At 42.1% G+C, this 16,398-nt stretch overlaps 1 protein-coding gene across 5 annotated transcripts in view; it reads right to left on the reverse strand.

The window, feature by feature from the left end:
- Positions 1–4,295: 4,295 nt before the first annotated feature.
- agrn (agrin) overlaps positions 4,296–16,398 on the reverse strand; it is a 230,540-nt gene continuing 218,437 nt past the window's right edge. For 3 of the 5 annotated variants that reach the window (XM_018742004.2, XM_018742003.2, XM_018742007.2), the window contains 5 exons: positions 15,974–16,157; positions 15,659–15,746; positions 10,408–10,632; positions 9,800–9,903; positions 4,296–7,021 (listed from right to left, as the gene is read on the reverse strand). In XM_018742004.2, the coding sequence (XP_018597520.1) occupies positions 6,864–7,021; positions 9,800–9,903; positions 10,408–10,632; positions 15,659–15,746; positions 15,974–16,157 (759 nt within the window). In that variant the 3' untranslated portion in view covers positions 4,296–6,863. Of the gene's footprint in view, positions 7,022–9,799; positions 9,904–10,407; positions 10,633–13,122; positions 13,156–15,658; positions 15,747–15,973; positions 16,158–16,398 lie in introns of all 5 variants that reach the window. The other 2 variants (XM_029249477.1, XM_029249479.1) reach the window with 1 other exon arrangement.

A 16,398-nucleotide genomic window follows, 5' to 3' on the forward strand; every position in this document is an offset into this window, starting at 1 on the left:
GAACATGTCCTGGATAAATTAAAGATTTACTGCGTGAAACTAGACTTTAATAGTTGATCATCTGATATCTACAACGTTCTAAAAGTAACAAGCACAATTTCTTAAAAATTAAGTATTAAATTAATTTATCTACCTACTTCAGGATACTCAGATAAGACACTTTACAAAGTCAGGTTTTCAGATACTAATGTTTTAACATCCGATCCCTAAAGTATCATTTAGTGAGATCTTAGAATTATCCATGCAGATTTAATTAACATTAACACATAATATGCAATTGCTTCAGTCACCATCATCTCAGATGATTAGGTAGCACTTAAACAGTATCATAATTCAATTTCTCATTATTGCAGATATACTGCAAAGAACATGGTAATGACCAACATGAGTCACAGTAAGGATTAGAACTTAAAAAGAGAGCAAAATAAAGCAACCGTGTTCTTTAGCAAAACTTCTCTTTGCATGAATGGTTTATTTTTAACATCATTTAATTGCTTAGGGAACAGTTTTATGCAAAGAAACTTAGCTTTATTTGTTTATATAAGTCTGCAGTGCATGTGCAGAGTGATGCTCGAGGATACTACTGCAAGGCTTCTTCCAAGACTTGGACTGTCTTTACCTTGTCCTCTACTACCACTCTGCCTGTTACACCACTATATTAATCATTAATCATTCAGTTAAATTCAATTTCTTTTTACAGAGTGCTATTCTTGACACACAGTGTCACAGAGTGCTGAACAAAGGATGAAGATGCATACCAGTAACACAAATAAAAAATGTGCTATACAAATTAAATTACTACAAAAATTATACTGGGTAGCAAAGCTATAAAGTAAACCAACTGGCCACAGAGGAAAGGAAAATAAAAAACTCCAAGTCGAAAGCAAGGCAGAAAAAACCTCTTTAGATCCAAGTCACAGGGTACTCCCCCCACCCCCTCCTCTGGGCTATCTAGACTGAAAAACAGTGCTGGTAGTTGCAGCTTACAGAAGCAAACAGCTATATATGATATTACTAGAGTCACTAGAAGCTAATACAACACTAGAAAGTTTTACACTAAAAACAAGACACAGGGGTCCAGCAAACAGAAATTAACAGCAGTTATGTTGGAGAAGTGAACAGATGAGTCTTTAGCCTGGATTTAAAGGCAGAGACAAAAGGGGCATTCCTGACAACATCTGGCAGACTCCTCCAAAGATACATCACTCTACAGCTAAAGACACACTGAAGACACATCTTCCTGTTCAAATTTTATTTATCACAGGTACTTTAAGGTAATCCGCATCCAATGAATGAAGTCAGCATTCCGGAACATAAGTATCAATAATGTCACTAAGGTAAGTTGGAGAAATGACTTTTACTGCCTTATATGTCAAGAGTAAGATTTTAAATCTTCTTTAAGATTCCCAGCTGGAGAAATCTAACAGACTCAGGAGAGAAGATTCTGGTCAATAAGAAAGTAGATAGTTGATAAGAAAGGAGCCTTATAATCAAAAACTTGCATATTTAGAAGTAATTCTGAGCTTTTCCCATCTACCTAGCTGAAGTGGGTGACCTGAATGTCTGTGTATATGGGTAGGTGAAAGAAGAAAAATTGAGATGTACAGTTATCAACTATGAGCTAAGAAAAGAGAACAATGCAATGCATTATTGGCAATGATCTTTTTAGCCTTTTTTTTTAGAAGGATTTCCACCCTTAGCCACTGCTGGAACCAGTGAGGCAGACCTTTACACAGGCATGAACCAGGTGTGGGGTGTACACCTTGTGCACATGGTCACAGTTTGGAGAGACATGGCAGATATCAAAGGTCACCATTCCTCCGTGAGTGTTACAGCTTCATATTTTCTCTCAGATTCTCCAGATTCTTCTGATTTTCTGTTCCCAGCTGGAAAAAATTAAATTCATTTTGCTGTCAGGCGCCATGCCTCATCAGGGCTTTGAAGAGGCTCTGCCCCCTCTTCATTACCTCAAGGCTGCCACTGGCTGACATACCTGGTACTTTATTTCACACTACCTGTAAAAATGCCAACATTTTTGCATAATTCTTTAATCCACCCTGACCTTTACAGTAATGAAATCTCCTGCTTTGTTAAAAATAACTTCAAACAAGTTTGTCGCTCATGGGTACTACGCTTGGACTTACTCCATAAGTGCAACTCAGAACCCAGCAAATAAGACTCTGTGTCATTTTGTGGTGTAAAAAGTCTCATCTTTGTGCTTTATAAGAAGATTTTACATTAAGCTTAGACAATGCCTTTTAGGACAGATTAAGAAATAATTTCTGCTTTGATGCCAAAAGGTTTACATTGACGTTGTATGTTAGACATACAGTAATTTGAATCAGTGAAGCTGTAGTCCTTAGATGATTTTTGGCTTTGATGGATGCGTTCTCAATGACATTCTCAGACTTTGGTTATAATCCTTCCATTCATTATGAAAAACCACTTGTCCAGTATAGAGTCACAGCAATCCAGAGCCTATCCCAGAAAACGGAATTTAGGCAGTGTACACCCTTAATGGGATGTTAGTATATTGTAAGGCAGTTGCACAGACGGTCATGTGTTCTTGACGTGCTTGCATGGGTTTCTTCTGGGGACTCCGGTTCCTCTCAGTGTGCAAACTGAACTGCTGACTCTGAATGGTACACACACACACACACACACACACATACACACACACATTTTCAGAACCGCTTGTCCCATACGGGGTCACGGGGAACCAGAGCCTACCCGCTAACACAGGGCGTAAGGCCGGAGGGGTAGGGGACACACCCAGGACGGGACGCCAGTCCGTCGCAAGGCACCCCAAGCGGGACTCGAACCCCAGACCCACCAGAGAGCAGGATTGTGGTCCAACCCACTGCACCACCGCACCCCCTCCTCTGAATGGTACATAATGTGTATATTTACATTAATGTCTGTTTATGTGTGTGGAACTGCCTTGCGATATCCTAGTATCCCATTCAGGGTGTTCACTGCTTCAACATGGCACACACATCAGTGCTACATTGAGTTCAAGGTTCCATCCCACAGTCATGGAGCTGTGAGGCAGCAATGCTACCTGCCATGTCACCATGCCACCTGGCAATTAATTAATTAATTAATTAAAACGATCATTGTTCTCAGTTTGATGGCTGTAGTCTCATCAAAGTTGTTGTTGCTAAATTTAAACAATTTCAGAGTCAGAATCAGAATCCAGTTTGGCCAAATATGCGCACACATACAGGGAATTTGGCTTCGGCTTCCAATGGCTCAAAGTGTAGAGCAGACGAAAAAAAAAAACTAATTGGCAAGGAAAAATATTTCATGAACAGTACGCCACATACCAGTGTTTTTCAGCTGCATTGTGATGGTATCAACATTGTGAATCAGCTCTGAACATGTACAGCAGTGTATCCACATTGTATATCCAAGCTATGTTATGTATTAGTTCACTGTATGTAATAGTACTCTACACCATCAAAGGTCCAATTACCAAGTAAATGGTACATATTTCACTGCTGGCTACTGGAACCTGCACACTCCTCCAGAATGGTTTCTAGGAGATCAGCTGGCATAACCTTTTTGACTTAAACCATCCCACTTAGACCCAGCTGGTACTGCTTTGCCCCACACTGAGAGCTTAAGCCTGTGCTCAGGTGGAGCGCCTTTACCAGCAGAATGACTCAGGATGTCCTATAATTACATCTCCATGCTGTCATAGCGACTAGCTAATAATCATTTTCAGGGAGATATGTTATTTTGATTGCAGCTTAATTCTATTTTGTGTATATTTATAAATTGACAACTGGTGGGATCAGCAACCTTGGGCTTGTACAGACAACAAATTTAGTTTCCGTAGACTATAGCTCAATCCTGATTTTTTTAATATATTAGCCATATCCACACAGCTCACCTGTCACCACACTGTCACCAGGAGGGCTGGGCAGCTACTGGTACTTGGACCCCCAGAGGTTTATTTTTTCTCACTTTCTTGTTTCTAGTTGGATGTTTTGTTTTCCTCTCCTTAGCTGTCAGTTGACTTACGTTACAGTTAACTGCAAGTATTTTAACTCTAATATTAGATCACCTACAGTGACTTTGTTCAGTGCTCTGCGTCACCCTAGAGAGAAGAGTGCTCTGCAAAAATAAACTGAAGCAAACGGAATTTAATTTTCTCACTATGTGTGTGGTTTTCTCATGTTGGCCAATATGCTGCTTTGAAAAATAATAAAGGCATCATACAAAATGCAGGATTTACAGTCATACATGTAATACACAGAAAAGTCCAAAGCTGATTTTCTAACATTTTATTTCATTGTGGTAGGAACACAAGACACAAGTAATAAAGTTAGTAATGGTAACATCATGCCACTCATATTCTGTGCACTGTCCTTCAGGTATATTTCATTCAAACAGCTGTTCTTTCACAAGGGAAATACTGCGACTCCACATACACACATAAATAAGCAACTGAATATACATATATATCATTTTTATCCAGCCCAGAATGTCCACATATGCGTCTATATGTGTATACCTCCCAGAATGACACCTATGGAAACTATGGGCTTTATAACCATATAATTATTACCATTACAAGTAATTTTGCATCATCGGGTGATACCAATATACTGGCTAAAGTAAGGGCACAGAACAGCATGGACACAACTGTAAGTGGTGATTTTAAGTTTTAAGGCAATTCTTAAAGTTTTCATCCAAATATCTGGTGTATTTTTTGTCAGGTCCTTGCTGATCAGGAGTTTCATTATATGAACAGCTATTTCATTCAAGTTAAAAACACAAAAATAATTCTGTGTTTTTACTTATTTCCCTGTCCACAAAGTTCATTTTAATAAATACCTGTATACAGTATGTTGTTGACATTTTATTCCAAGTTCCAAAGCTGATGTGCACATGAAGGCCTCCTGGGGTATAACTGAACAGGCAAATTAGAAATGATACTCAAAATGTAGATACTTAAATATTTTATTTACTCCACTCCCATGCAACCCCTTCCCCTTTCCTTCCCCTCCTCCACGAAGAAACAGGAAGAGAAAAATATGCTTGGTGAGCTTTCTGGGACAGCTTGGACTTTGTTCCAGTGTATGTTACCAAGACAACTCTCCAAAGTTATACATTTCCAACGTGCACTTCAGTTTGCAGGGCTATATAAAGTGGTTTTGTCTTTCTTAAGGGGAAAAAATATACGCATTTAATAAAAACAAAACACCTAGTAAAACAAGGTAAATTCTACCACAGGAAAATCTTTGTCTTGCTGTTAGACTATTTCAGTAACTTGAATTGGAGGAATATTTCAGTGACAGTTGAATACATCATTTCAACTCCATTTGTCTGCATTCAAGGTTAAAAAAAAAAAAAAAAATCATCCTCACAATTTTAAACCATGCATTATTTTGTCTCTCTGTTATTTATTAGTTAATTTCATTTCAGTGCTGCTTAGGGGCCAAAGTTCAGAGATGCAAGGGTTTAGCATTAACAAAATCTTGTATAGCTATTTTCTCCATAGCCAGAGCAGACAATTTAACATGGTTTTTAGTCAGCATTAAAAAAAACATGAGCAGTAAAAAAAAAAAAAAAAGAAACTGCATATTTGTTAGGACTGAACATCACAAAACTAATTTTTTTGTGTCTCTTTTTGCCCCCTGGGATTCAAGTTTGACCTCTCACTAACCTGCCCTCAAAGTATTTGTCACTTCAGCCTATGCTACAGTGCCTCCAGGTGGTCTAAGGTATAACTTTTTAAAATTATACCACCATGTCTTCCACAAAATTCAAAGTTGTAGAATTAAAATTAAAAAAAAAAATCTGTCACAAAAACTAAAATGATTTTTTTTTTCCCGAAGCTCAGCAACTGTTACAGTCATGCAGATGAAACGCCACAACACGTGCATAACAAAAGTGATTTCAAAACACAAAGCTTGTAAATTGAAATGTATGCAACCAGAAGAGCGACATCTTTGCTCAAAATGTGGCTGTGAAAATTGGCTCAACAGAGAGGAAAAAAGGACTGAATTAACATGAACCCAGGGAGCAGCATGCAGCAAGTTCTCATTACTAAAGCTCCTGTCCGTCTTAAATATGAGCCACAGTCCACAGGAGGCAGGATTCCTATACCAAACTAGACTTATTCACAGTTTCTGGTATTTATATATCTATTTATTACATTTTCATCTTAGAATAAAATAAAACATGAATGTATTAAATAGTGGAATATGCAGTTCAGAGAACAGTGTGATATTCCTGGAATGTCTAGAATGTTAAGGGTTCCAAAATTATCTGGAGACTGAAAACAGGCAAATACAATACAGTAAAATAAATAAAATTGGAAACGTATATAAATGTTTGTGTGTACTGTGTACGTAAAGGACATGTATGTATTTTAGTAAGTGCCAGGGACAGGGGTCATTTCAGTACTGCAACGTTTTCTTCTGCAGATGCACAATATGCCATTCCACAGTGCACCTGATGGGGCTGTCAGCCTTTGCCTTCTGCGGTCTCCTAGGACTGCGATTCGTGTTTACAGAGAAGAGCGTTGAGAAAGGCAAAGAGGAACCACGGCTCTGCTGGGAAGGCAGTAAAGAGCATGCCAGCACTGCTGTGGTGTTCCACTGTTCAAGTAATGAGCAAGATGTTGCTTTTTTTTTGCCCTTAAAATCTTAATAAATATCTCAGCATTTGTGTCGATTTTTGATACATGTACACCTGTACTTGGAAAAGGAAATATGTATGGAGGAGTCAAAAAAAAAAAAAACAAAAAAAATCAAAATGTATTTTTCCAATATAAAAAGTAATGAAAAGTATACAAAAATAGAAAATAATTACAGCAGTAGACATGGCGTGTGCAGGGAGCTGGAGGCAAGCTACTGGGTGGAGCAGTGTAGAATTCTGGGGCTGTTTAAGGCGTCCTCCACCAGGTGCAGCTCCACGCCATCCACACTCACGTCCTTCACGCAACCCACAAAACCTGTGCTGTAGGCCTTGGGCAGCCGGCGCGCTACTGCTAGCTCCTCCAGGCCACCTGGGGGGCGATGGAGAACAGTGCTTGCATGTGATGAAGCAGAAATGCACTGATATTTAAGGGTGGTTTAAAGGGCCTACTTGACAGCTCTGGGTCGAATCATATTTAATTTTGTGGTGGGAAGACAAACAGGTGTTCATTTTGGGGCTTAGACTCCTGCTCTAGGGGCGTGAACAGCACATAAACCACTAAACTTGAGTTAGATGTATGAATGAAAAGCCTGAAAAGCTACACATGCAGTGGCCTAGAAGAACCAAGCGTGCAGATCCACACTGTAGCAGTGTGGACAGATAGGCTGCTGAAGGTGTGTTGGGAGACATGCCAACGGATCTGCTGTAGCAGGATGTCAGCTTTCAAAGAGAAGCTGACAGAGCTGTTGGCGCTCTGATTATAGAAGCAGATGAAACAGGTCACCCCTGACACACTGCTCCAACACATTCAGCTTGAAGGTTCTTCACCTCTCTCACTTTGATACTCCAGCTCAGCCCCAATATGTATATATGGATTTTCTCATAAATTAGCTTGAGGCACCGATGGATAATTTCTCATCCCACTTGCTCGTCCCCCCCGTTACGCCCCTGTATTCTTAAACTGAACCACGTGCCTGGAAACCTTGTGTATTGATGGATCTCATTTCACTTGGGACACAGCGGAACAAGTAAATAAATAATGAGATATGAAAGAGGGGATTTAGGGGGCTGGCTCTTGATGTAAGGGCTCCCCATGGAAAATGTATTTGAGCTGTAGGGCTTAGTGTGCACCTGCTCCCGCTTCTAGGCCTCTTTCCAACCACCACAGAAGAGCACAGGTATGCAGAAATGGGATTCTCCTCCCTCTCCTTCCCACCATCCATCTACTCAGAGCACCCATTCATCAAAACTTTGTCATATCCATTCTGAGAGCCGGAAAAAAGTATTTACATATACGGGGAGTTCTTAAGATGGAGTTTTGCTGTGGTGACCAATAGGACTTAAATTATTTTATTATAATTTTTTTCATCAATTCCATGTTCAGTTGACCCTTGAACAACACGACTTTGAACTGCATGAGTCCACTTTTACGTGGATTTTTTTTCAATAAATATATTGGAAAATTGTTAGATTTGTGACATTTGAAAAAACTTGTAGACGAACCGCGCAGCGTAGAAATCTCGAAAAAATTAAGAAAAAGTTAGGTATGTCATGAATGCATGAAATATATGTCGATACTAGTCTATTTTATCAGTTACTACCATAAAATATACACATAATACAGATAACACGTATAGTGTTTTGTATTATATAAGACAATATTGATATAGGTACCGACAGAGAGACAAGTCGTCTTGTAAACAGACGACATAAACTTAACGATATCAATAAATACAGTACAGTAAAATGTATTTTCTCTTCCTTATGATTTCCTTAACATTTTTGTCTCTAGCTTACTTTATTGTAAGAATACAGTATATAAAACATATAACAAACAAAATATGTGTTAATCAACTGTTTATGTTATCGGTAAGGATTCCAGTCAGCAGTAGGCTATTAGTAGTTAAGTTTTAGGAAATCAAAAGTTAGACACGGATTTTCGACTGTGCGGGGGTCGGCGCTCCTAATCCCTGTGTTGTTCAAGGGTGAACTGTACTATTGATGTAAAAATAACACACACACACACACACACACACACACACACACACACACACTTTCTGAACCACTTGTCCCATACGGGGTTGCAGGGAACTGGAGCCTACCCGGCAACACAGGGCATAAGGCCGGAGGGGGAGGGGACACACCCAGGACGGGACACCAGTCCATCGCAAGGCACCCCAAGCAGGACTCGAACCCCAGACCCACCGGAGAGCAAGACTGTGGTCCAACCCACTGCGCCACCGCACCCCCCTTAATTACTATATAGTCATAGTAAATTATTATATTTTCATGCTGCACTATTAATTTTACTTTCATTTCTAAATGTAATGTCTTTTGCTTTTTCTTCTCAGCACCACCGCAAGAATCATTTTACAGGAAAAAATAACTTGAAGGGAATTACAAACGAAAAGTGTTGCGAATAAAAAATAATCAGTGCTAGATGCTCAGGCACTGAGACAATATGTTGCCTTGTGGCAGCGTTCCCAGTCAAAGTTATCGTACAGCAGATGGAATGGTCGACATTACGACCAAACGATAAGGCCCGAAAACAATATAATGTCAACGGGATGTCCATCATACTCCCAGGTGGTCATGAGTCACATGTGGTAGGCTGAGGACCACCTGTACTCTGGTGAAAGAAGAAAATAAGATAACTTCTAAAAAGGAACGTGAAGGGAATCACAAACTAAAAGTTTTGTAAACAAAACGCAGTCACTCCTATACACCCAACTTTGTAACTGAGGCCCAAAAAATAACAAATATGGCTGCCTTGCCTTGTTCTCATAGAGCATAGCATTGTCATTAGACGTTAAGACTAAACGTTGAAACTTGAAAAGTATATAATAAGGTTAAGTCTGGGTGTTGTAAACCATGTACTGTAACTGTATGGTGGGCCAGAATCCAACTAAGGAGGGAAATAGTGGTGCCCTTGAAAGGTTGTGGGAGGGTGCAGCTATCTTTTTAGTGAGCTTGGCAGCTGTAATTTTGCTAAAGTGGAATTAATAATTTTCTCAGAATATTTGTGACACTGAATATTTATTCTCAAAGGGTACGTCTGCCTGGAAGTAAGTGTTGAGAATGGCTGAATGCTCGTACGCAGGGATGCAAATGACAAGGTGCAGCATGGAAGGCAAAGGGATCTACCTACCCAACCAGAGCGCCCCGTCCGTGTCGAGCTGTGTAGCTGCCAGGGGCGATGACCCTGTGATGGGAGCCTCGTTGCCCACCTGCAGGAAGCCATCCCTCATCGCTCTGCAGACAGATGAGAAACAGAAGGCGAAATGAGCTTCTGAAGCAGAGGTCATACTCCAGGCATCAGTCACTAAGAGGACCCTCTGTGGGACTTGAACAGGCAACCACCACAATACCTGCACTAGCTGATATAAAAGTCAAGAGTGTGCCTGAGCCAACAATGTGCTTTTTCAAGAGCATCGGCTAAGAACAGTAAATAGTCACAAGTTCAGAAGCTCTAACTGTAACTAAAAAGTATGACTAGACATACACTGGACCAGTTGTGCAAGGAGTGGAACCGGAGGTCATTTCTGTCAGCGGCCATGAGGCTCTGTAATCAGTAGTCTTAGCGTCAGGGTGCTAATGACCTCCCATTCCCCAAGCAGTAATGAGGTGACAGTATTATAACATTCAGTGCCAGCTTGTTGTGTGTCAGTGCCTTTAAAAATATATGGCTTGAAACGAACCACACATTTTTAGTTTCTTATGATGCAGGTCTGTTTTTCATCAGTCTACCCCCCATACCTGCTGGCCTTGATTCGGATCCAGCGATTGGTGTTGACGCGCACTGTTGACTGGAGCACTACAGGCTTGGAACCCAGGTCATAGGTCATCTGCACACGGCCGTCCACAATGGCCAGGGCAATATAGTCGGAGCGCTCTGTACCCTTGCCGCTCCACAGGATTAGGCCTTGCGTGGCCTCCGTCCTGATGCTGAGATCGAACTTGTTCACCAGAAGGGCCTTCTCGCTGTGGTGAGATGATCAGGACACTGTCAGAATTCCTGAACCACTGTTCTCCAGCACAGTACTGCCTCTGCTGACTCATCACCTCTTAGCAACCACCACTTCCTCCTAATTGCCCGGACTTTCTAGTAGCTCAATTGCTCCTCAGCCCATGTTGGAAATCAGGAAATTCAAGTAACCACGATGAGCTAAGTTCAGATAGAGTGACTAAACTTTGGAGGCCATGTCTGTATGGATGGTTTTAGACAAAGATCTTCACACCTGGTCCTGGAAGGCCATGGAGCGTACAGGCTTTCAAACTTTTTTTAAACAATGGGTGGTTTTTTTTGGAAGAGAGAGTTCAGCTTGGTTTGTGCTTTGAGACACCAAATAAAGAGCTAAGAAGAGCAATTAGCAGGAGTCTCAACATTTCACACATACTGTACACGAACACAATAAAGAAGCATGACACAACACAGGACGCCAAATAGATGTAACATGGTGTTAGCACAACAAACGTAGAGGCATATAGACAGATATAAGCACAAAAAACAGAAGATAAAACATTTAGATGGAAACAGCTGCCAGCTCTCCAGACATGCTCTCTCCGCTGGACAGTGAAGCCAAGCTAACACCACAGTGACCCTATGGAGCCACAGCCAAAATATCATACCATATTAGTAAACCAGTTTTACAGGGACTCTGCCGCAGCACTGCACTGGAGGAAGTCCTACAAAAATTATGTAGTTATCCTACATCAAGGACAACCCCAAAGACATCATGTTTTTGCCTTATATTGGAAATAGCAGTACAAACATCATGATACTACTCTGCAAGCATCATGTTGTGTTGGGGACAGCACTACAATCACAGTTCTGCCTTACAAACATCATGCTGTTTGACCTGCACTGGGGACAGCCCTACAAACATAACGTTGGAACTCTTCATACATGTTGTTGTCCCATAATGAGGACAGCATTAAAAACATCAATGTAGGTTTACACTGGTACAACTCTACAAACATCATGTTCTAAAAAGTGGAAAGCCTGAAAATACAATACGAAAAATGTCATGTTATGTAGGGCCAGTCCTAGGAAGCGTTTTTTATAAGACTGTTCATTTGCTAATATGAGACTGTTTTTTTTAAGTGTTTGTGGAAATATCTGGGTGCGTTTTCTAAAGTCCAGGAACGTATATTTTTTTCCCGTGTAAAATAACAGGAGAGAATCTCCCGGTTTACAGACTTTGGCATATGGACTGTTTTCAGGAACAAATTAGGTCTGTATAACTGGCAATACCTGTTTATTTACTTTTGTGTCTAAATGGAGATTAACTGGATTTTTCAACACAGAGATTCTACAGGTGAACACACTCCGTGAGCTCTCTTAACAGCAGGCTTGGAAGAAGGGCATCACGGTTTCTGTACTGCACTGAGGACAGCCCAACAAACATCATGCACATATATATAATAAATATAAATACTATATAAATAACACACACACACACACACACACACACACACACTTTCAGAACCGCTCGTCCCATACGGGGTCACAGAGCCAACCCGGTAACACAGGGCGTAAGGCCGGAGGGGGAGGGGACACACCCAGGATGGGACGCCAGTCCGTCGTAAGGCACCCCAAGCGGGACTTGAACCCCAGACCCACGGGAGAGCAGGACTGCAGTCCAACCCACTGCACCACCGCACCCCCTAAATAATATATTAATTATATAATATATAGTTTATCATATAGTATAACTAGTAATTACGGTATATAATTATTGCTATCATAGTATATTATAATATATATATATATATATACACACACACACACACACACACACTTTCTACCGCTTGTCCTATACGGGGTCGCAGCCTACCCGACAACACAGGGCATAAGGCTGGAGGGGGCACACCCAGGACGAGACGCCAATCCGTCGCAAGGCACCCCAAGCAGGACTCGAACCCTAGACCCACTGGAGAGCAGGACTGCGGTCCAACACGCTGCGCCACCGCGCCCCCTATACGCACGCACGCACGCACAGTCTGAAACTGCTTTTCCCAAGCAGGGGTCACTAAGGCTGGAGGGAGAGGGGACACACCCAGGACGGGACGCCAGTCTGTCGCAAGGCACCACAAGCGGGACTCCAACCCCAGACCCACCGGAGAGCAGGACCCGGTCAAACCCCCCCCCGACTATACACTTTACATAAGATTTATATTTGAGAAAGTAAATGAAACAACCCTTAGCAGTAATTTCTAGATTAAACCTCAGAATCCTCAGTGTCACGGCTCATTCCTACCTATAACATAACCCCTAAAAGAGCTTTTAATGTGCATATGGGTTTTATTCTTAATAAGGTTGTGGTTGGACGACAGAGTGGAAATCACTAAGAGGCTTCGTCATGCACTCCCTACTGGCTCCCGAAAAGGAGAGCAGGAGCAAGTAGGGCATGTGGATGGCACTGGGGAGGGCAGCATGCCAGTGTGGGGAGGATATTGCTCACCACTCACCTCTGGTCTGATGGACTCTCCAGTGACTTGGGACTTAAGGAGCAGGGGAGAGAATGAAGGGCATGCAGTAAGAGTGAGGGGCAGAATGACCCTCGACCCCCCCATGATGATACCTGGGAGTTACAAATGGGCTCCAGCTGTGAGCTGCACCACATACACCTGACTACACTTTCAATATACTCCAGAGTCCCTACAGTCAGGCTGGGAAAGAAGAACACTCTGCCATGTGAACATGGGTCCTACAGAGGTTCGAAAGTATCAATACAGCAGGTAGTTCAGGCTTCCTTATCAAGGGTGTTTGCTCTGAGTGAGCTTTCATTAATCATGGAAGGATTTATGCTTGTTTAGACAGAGAGGTAAAATAAGGCAGTTTAGCCGCAATGAGAGGTGTCAAAAGTCTCATTATGAGAAAAGCAAATATTTAAGATTGGCCACTCCTGACGCACAGGAGGCGATCAATCCCAGTTTACGGGATGCGGCACAGTGAAGGAAGATCGACCGGGCCTGCTGTAAATGAGAGGCGTGATTATTGAAAGAGCCGACACAGCGGCCCCACTCTAATGTGACGAGGGGAATTCATGAACTTTCGCGGCAGCACTCAACACCGAATTGTGGCTGATCGATGATGCTCATTCAGAAAGACTTCTTGGCCCACTGATCGGAGAACGGAGTTAATCCTGAATTTCGTTCATGGAAGAAGTGACATCAATTAAAACCCTAGGTAGCCTTGGAGTGACTCCAGAGCATCTCCCTGAAGCCATACTTCTCGTCTAGATGTCAAGAACATTCTAGTTAATGTTTCTCCTTTAATGGGTCAAAGGCTTTATTGATGAGCAGTCCTCTTCTGTTCTAGCTTGGCCTCAGTATTCAAATTATGGCTCTGCATTCAGGGAAATAAAATTACAGCGCTAAATATGCAGGGAGGTTTCTGAAGGATCTACTTGGCTTAAATCTGTGTAAACTGGACTTCAGGATTTTCCGCTGCTAGTTACTAAGATTACGGGAAAACAAACACTGCTGTCCGTTTCAGCACTTCTTAGGAATAATGCATTTTTAAAGTAGTTTCAAGGATTAATTATGTCAGTTAGACATTAGGCATTTTCCTAATTTGAAAACGAACAACTCTTGATTCAAAGATTAAACTGTTTTATAAGTGTTAATGAACAAGGGAAACGGAATACAGGAGACTTGTAGTTAGAATGCTTATATGTATTATTGCAGTAGTTAACATTCAGGACAAGGTGCAGGGGCAATCTAATTTTCTTAACTCTCTTTCAAGGAGCACATGCAGCAACACAAGTGCTTATTTCAATTACATCCGGGACCGTGTTATGAGTCTGACCACAATGCTTGTCTGACATGCGAACATGCACTCCTGGGAACTGGAGCATGACGACTTTTCAGCATCAACCAGAAAACACAGTGTAACACCCCTGTTCTGTGCTAATTTGCCCTGGTCTTAAAGCAGACCATACAATGTGCTAACAGGAGTGCTCATGTTAAGCATGGAAGAGTATTTCCTGTTCTAAGTGGAAATTGAAATAACTTTTAAACACCCAAACTCTACAGGTGTACTTACTCTGGGATCTCATTGGTCAGTTGGCTTGAGAGCAGGAAAGAGACAACAGGCACATTCATATAAAGCAAACAGAGAGACAGACAGATAGACACGGACAGAGAGACAAAGCAGCAGACGAACTAGATTCTGACAGGAAAGGTCACGAATGACAGCACATGGACAAGTACAACATTCCAAAACAAATGTATTGTAAATAGATGAATGTGCATCTGTTTGTATGTTTACAATCAGACTACAAATGAGTATCGCTCTTCGCAGTTCTACAAAGCTTAAATTTTAACAAGTTGCATAACAGCACCTGCAGATGATGATGACAATAATAAAATAATAATAATAAAGGCATATAAAAATTCTGATTCATTTGCTTTTCTAACCCTAGTTGCACACACTGGCAGCACCAGTGATGGAGTTCAAGAATGAAAGGTGTGTCCGTATAGCAATTTTCCCTCCGTCACATGCCACTGGCTGATGGAGGCGAACACTAATTATTTGAAGTCTCGTAATCTGGACCATCGCGTTTCCCCAAACCCGCAGTGCAAAGGAAAAGGACACATCTGGGCAACCGATGTGCAATGTGCTGAAGGCAATTAAGAAAAGGAAGAGAGCAGATAAGCCTGGTGGGGCTCTTAAAGCACGGGCGAACTAAATAAGAGGCTGACTTGGGTGCATGCATTTGTATGTGTGTGTGGGTTTACGTGCGTGTGCAGGGAGGGGTAAGACTCGTGGCGGCCTTTTAATTGGGGCGGCCGTGCTGATTAAACAGACCGGGCCCAGACTGCGGAAAGGCCATTAGCTGCAGAAGACAAGAGCAAACTTCGAACCAAAATGGAAATTAAGTAAGAGGTGTTGTCACACTGGTGAGTCTCATATGGGCACACACCCTGGAAAGGAAAGAACTATGTATGTTCAGCGACAAACAGTGATTGAGAAGCTGCTGCCCAGCTAGCATCTTTTTACCTTTTAGTAACTGCGTTGTGGTACTCAATAAATGTCTTCCCGTCAAAGGCGATGGACTCCGTCTCACCAGCGGACTTCTCGTAGATGGCTGTGAAGGATTGGATGCACAATGAGCCCGCCAACGGGAACACTTTTTTTGCTTATGCTCAAAAGCACTAAGGAGACATGAGAATCATATTTACTGTGAGGAGAACTTCTGTGAGGCTTCGGTGAGGGGCTCTGAAGTGTCTTCACTGGTGTACCCTTTATTCAGTGTATCCCCCATTTAAAACCCAGCAGAGGTTAGGGTTAAATATACGCACAAACATCCCTCACCGTTCTGGCACTGTGTGCCGCTGAAGCCGTGCTGGCAGATGCACTCGTACCGCTCCAGCAGGGGGAGGCAGAGACCCCCATTCTGGCATACATTCTGGGCGCAGGGGTGGTGCGAGTACATAGAGACGTCGCTGGAGCGAAGGGCGTTGGCGCGGCTCAGGATCGGAGTGCCCATCAGGGTGATCTTTGGACAACCACACGCGCACACACGCACACACACACACACACACACACACACACACACACAGAGAGCCAGGTCAGACGACTGCAGACACCAGGACACATGGCTTTATGTGGACTTAACTGTCAAGACTTTGGGCATTGGAAATTTTAGAAAAAAAAGAACCAGTTTCAAGGATGGACTCTTAAGATATTCCTGTTGTGCCTTCTGATTCTGAGTGCTTTAACCATCTCGTTCTCAGATA

This window comes from Scleropages formosus, chromosome 25 (assembly GCF_900964775.1).
Source record: "Scleropages formosus chromosome 25, fSclFor1.1, whole genome shotgun sequence".
NCBI lineage: Eukaryota > Metazoa > Chordata > Actinopteri > Osteoglossiformes > Osteoglossidae > Scleropages > Scleropages formosus.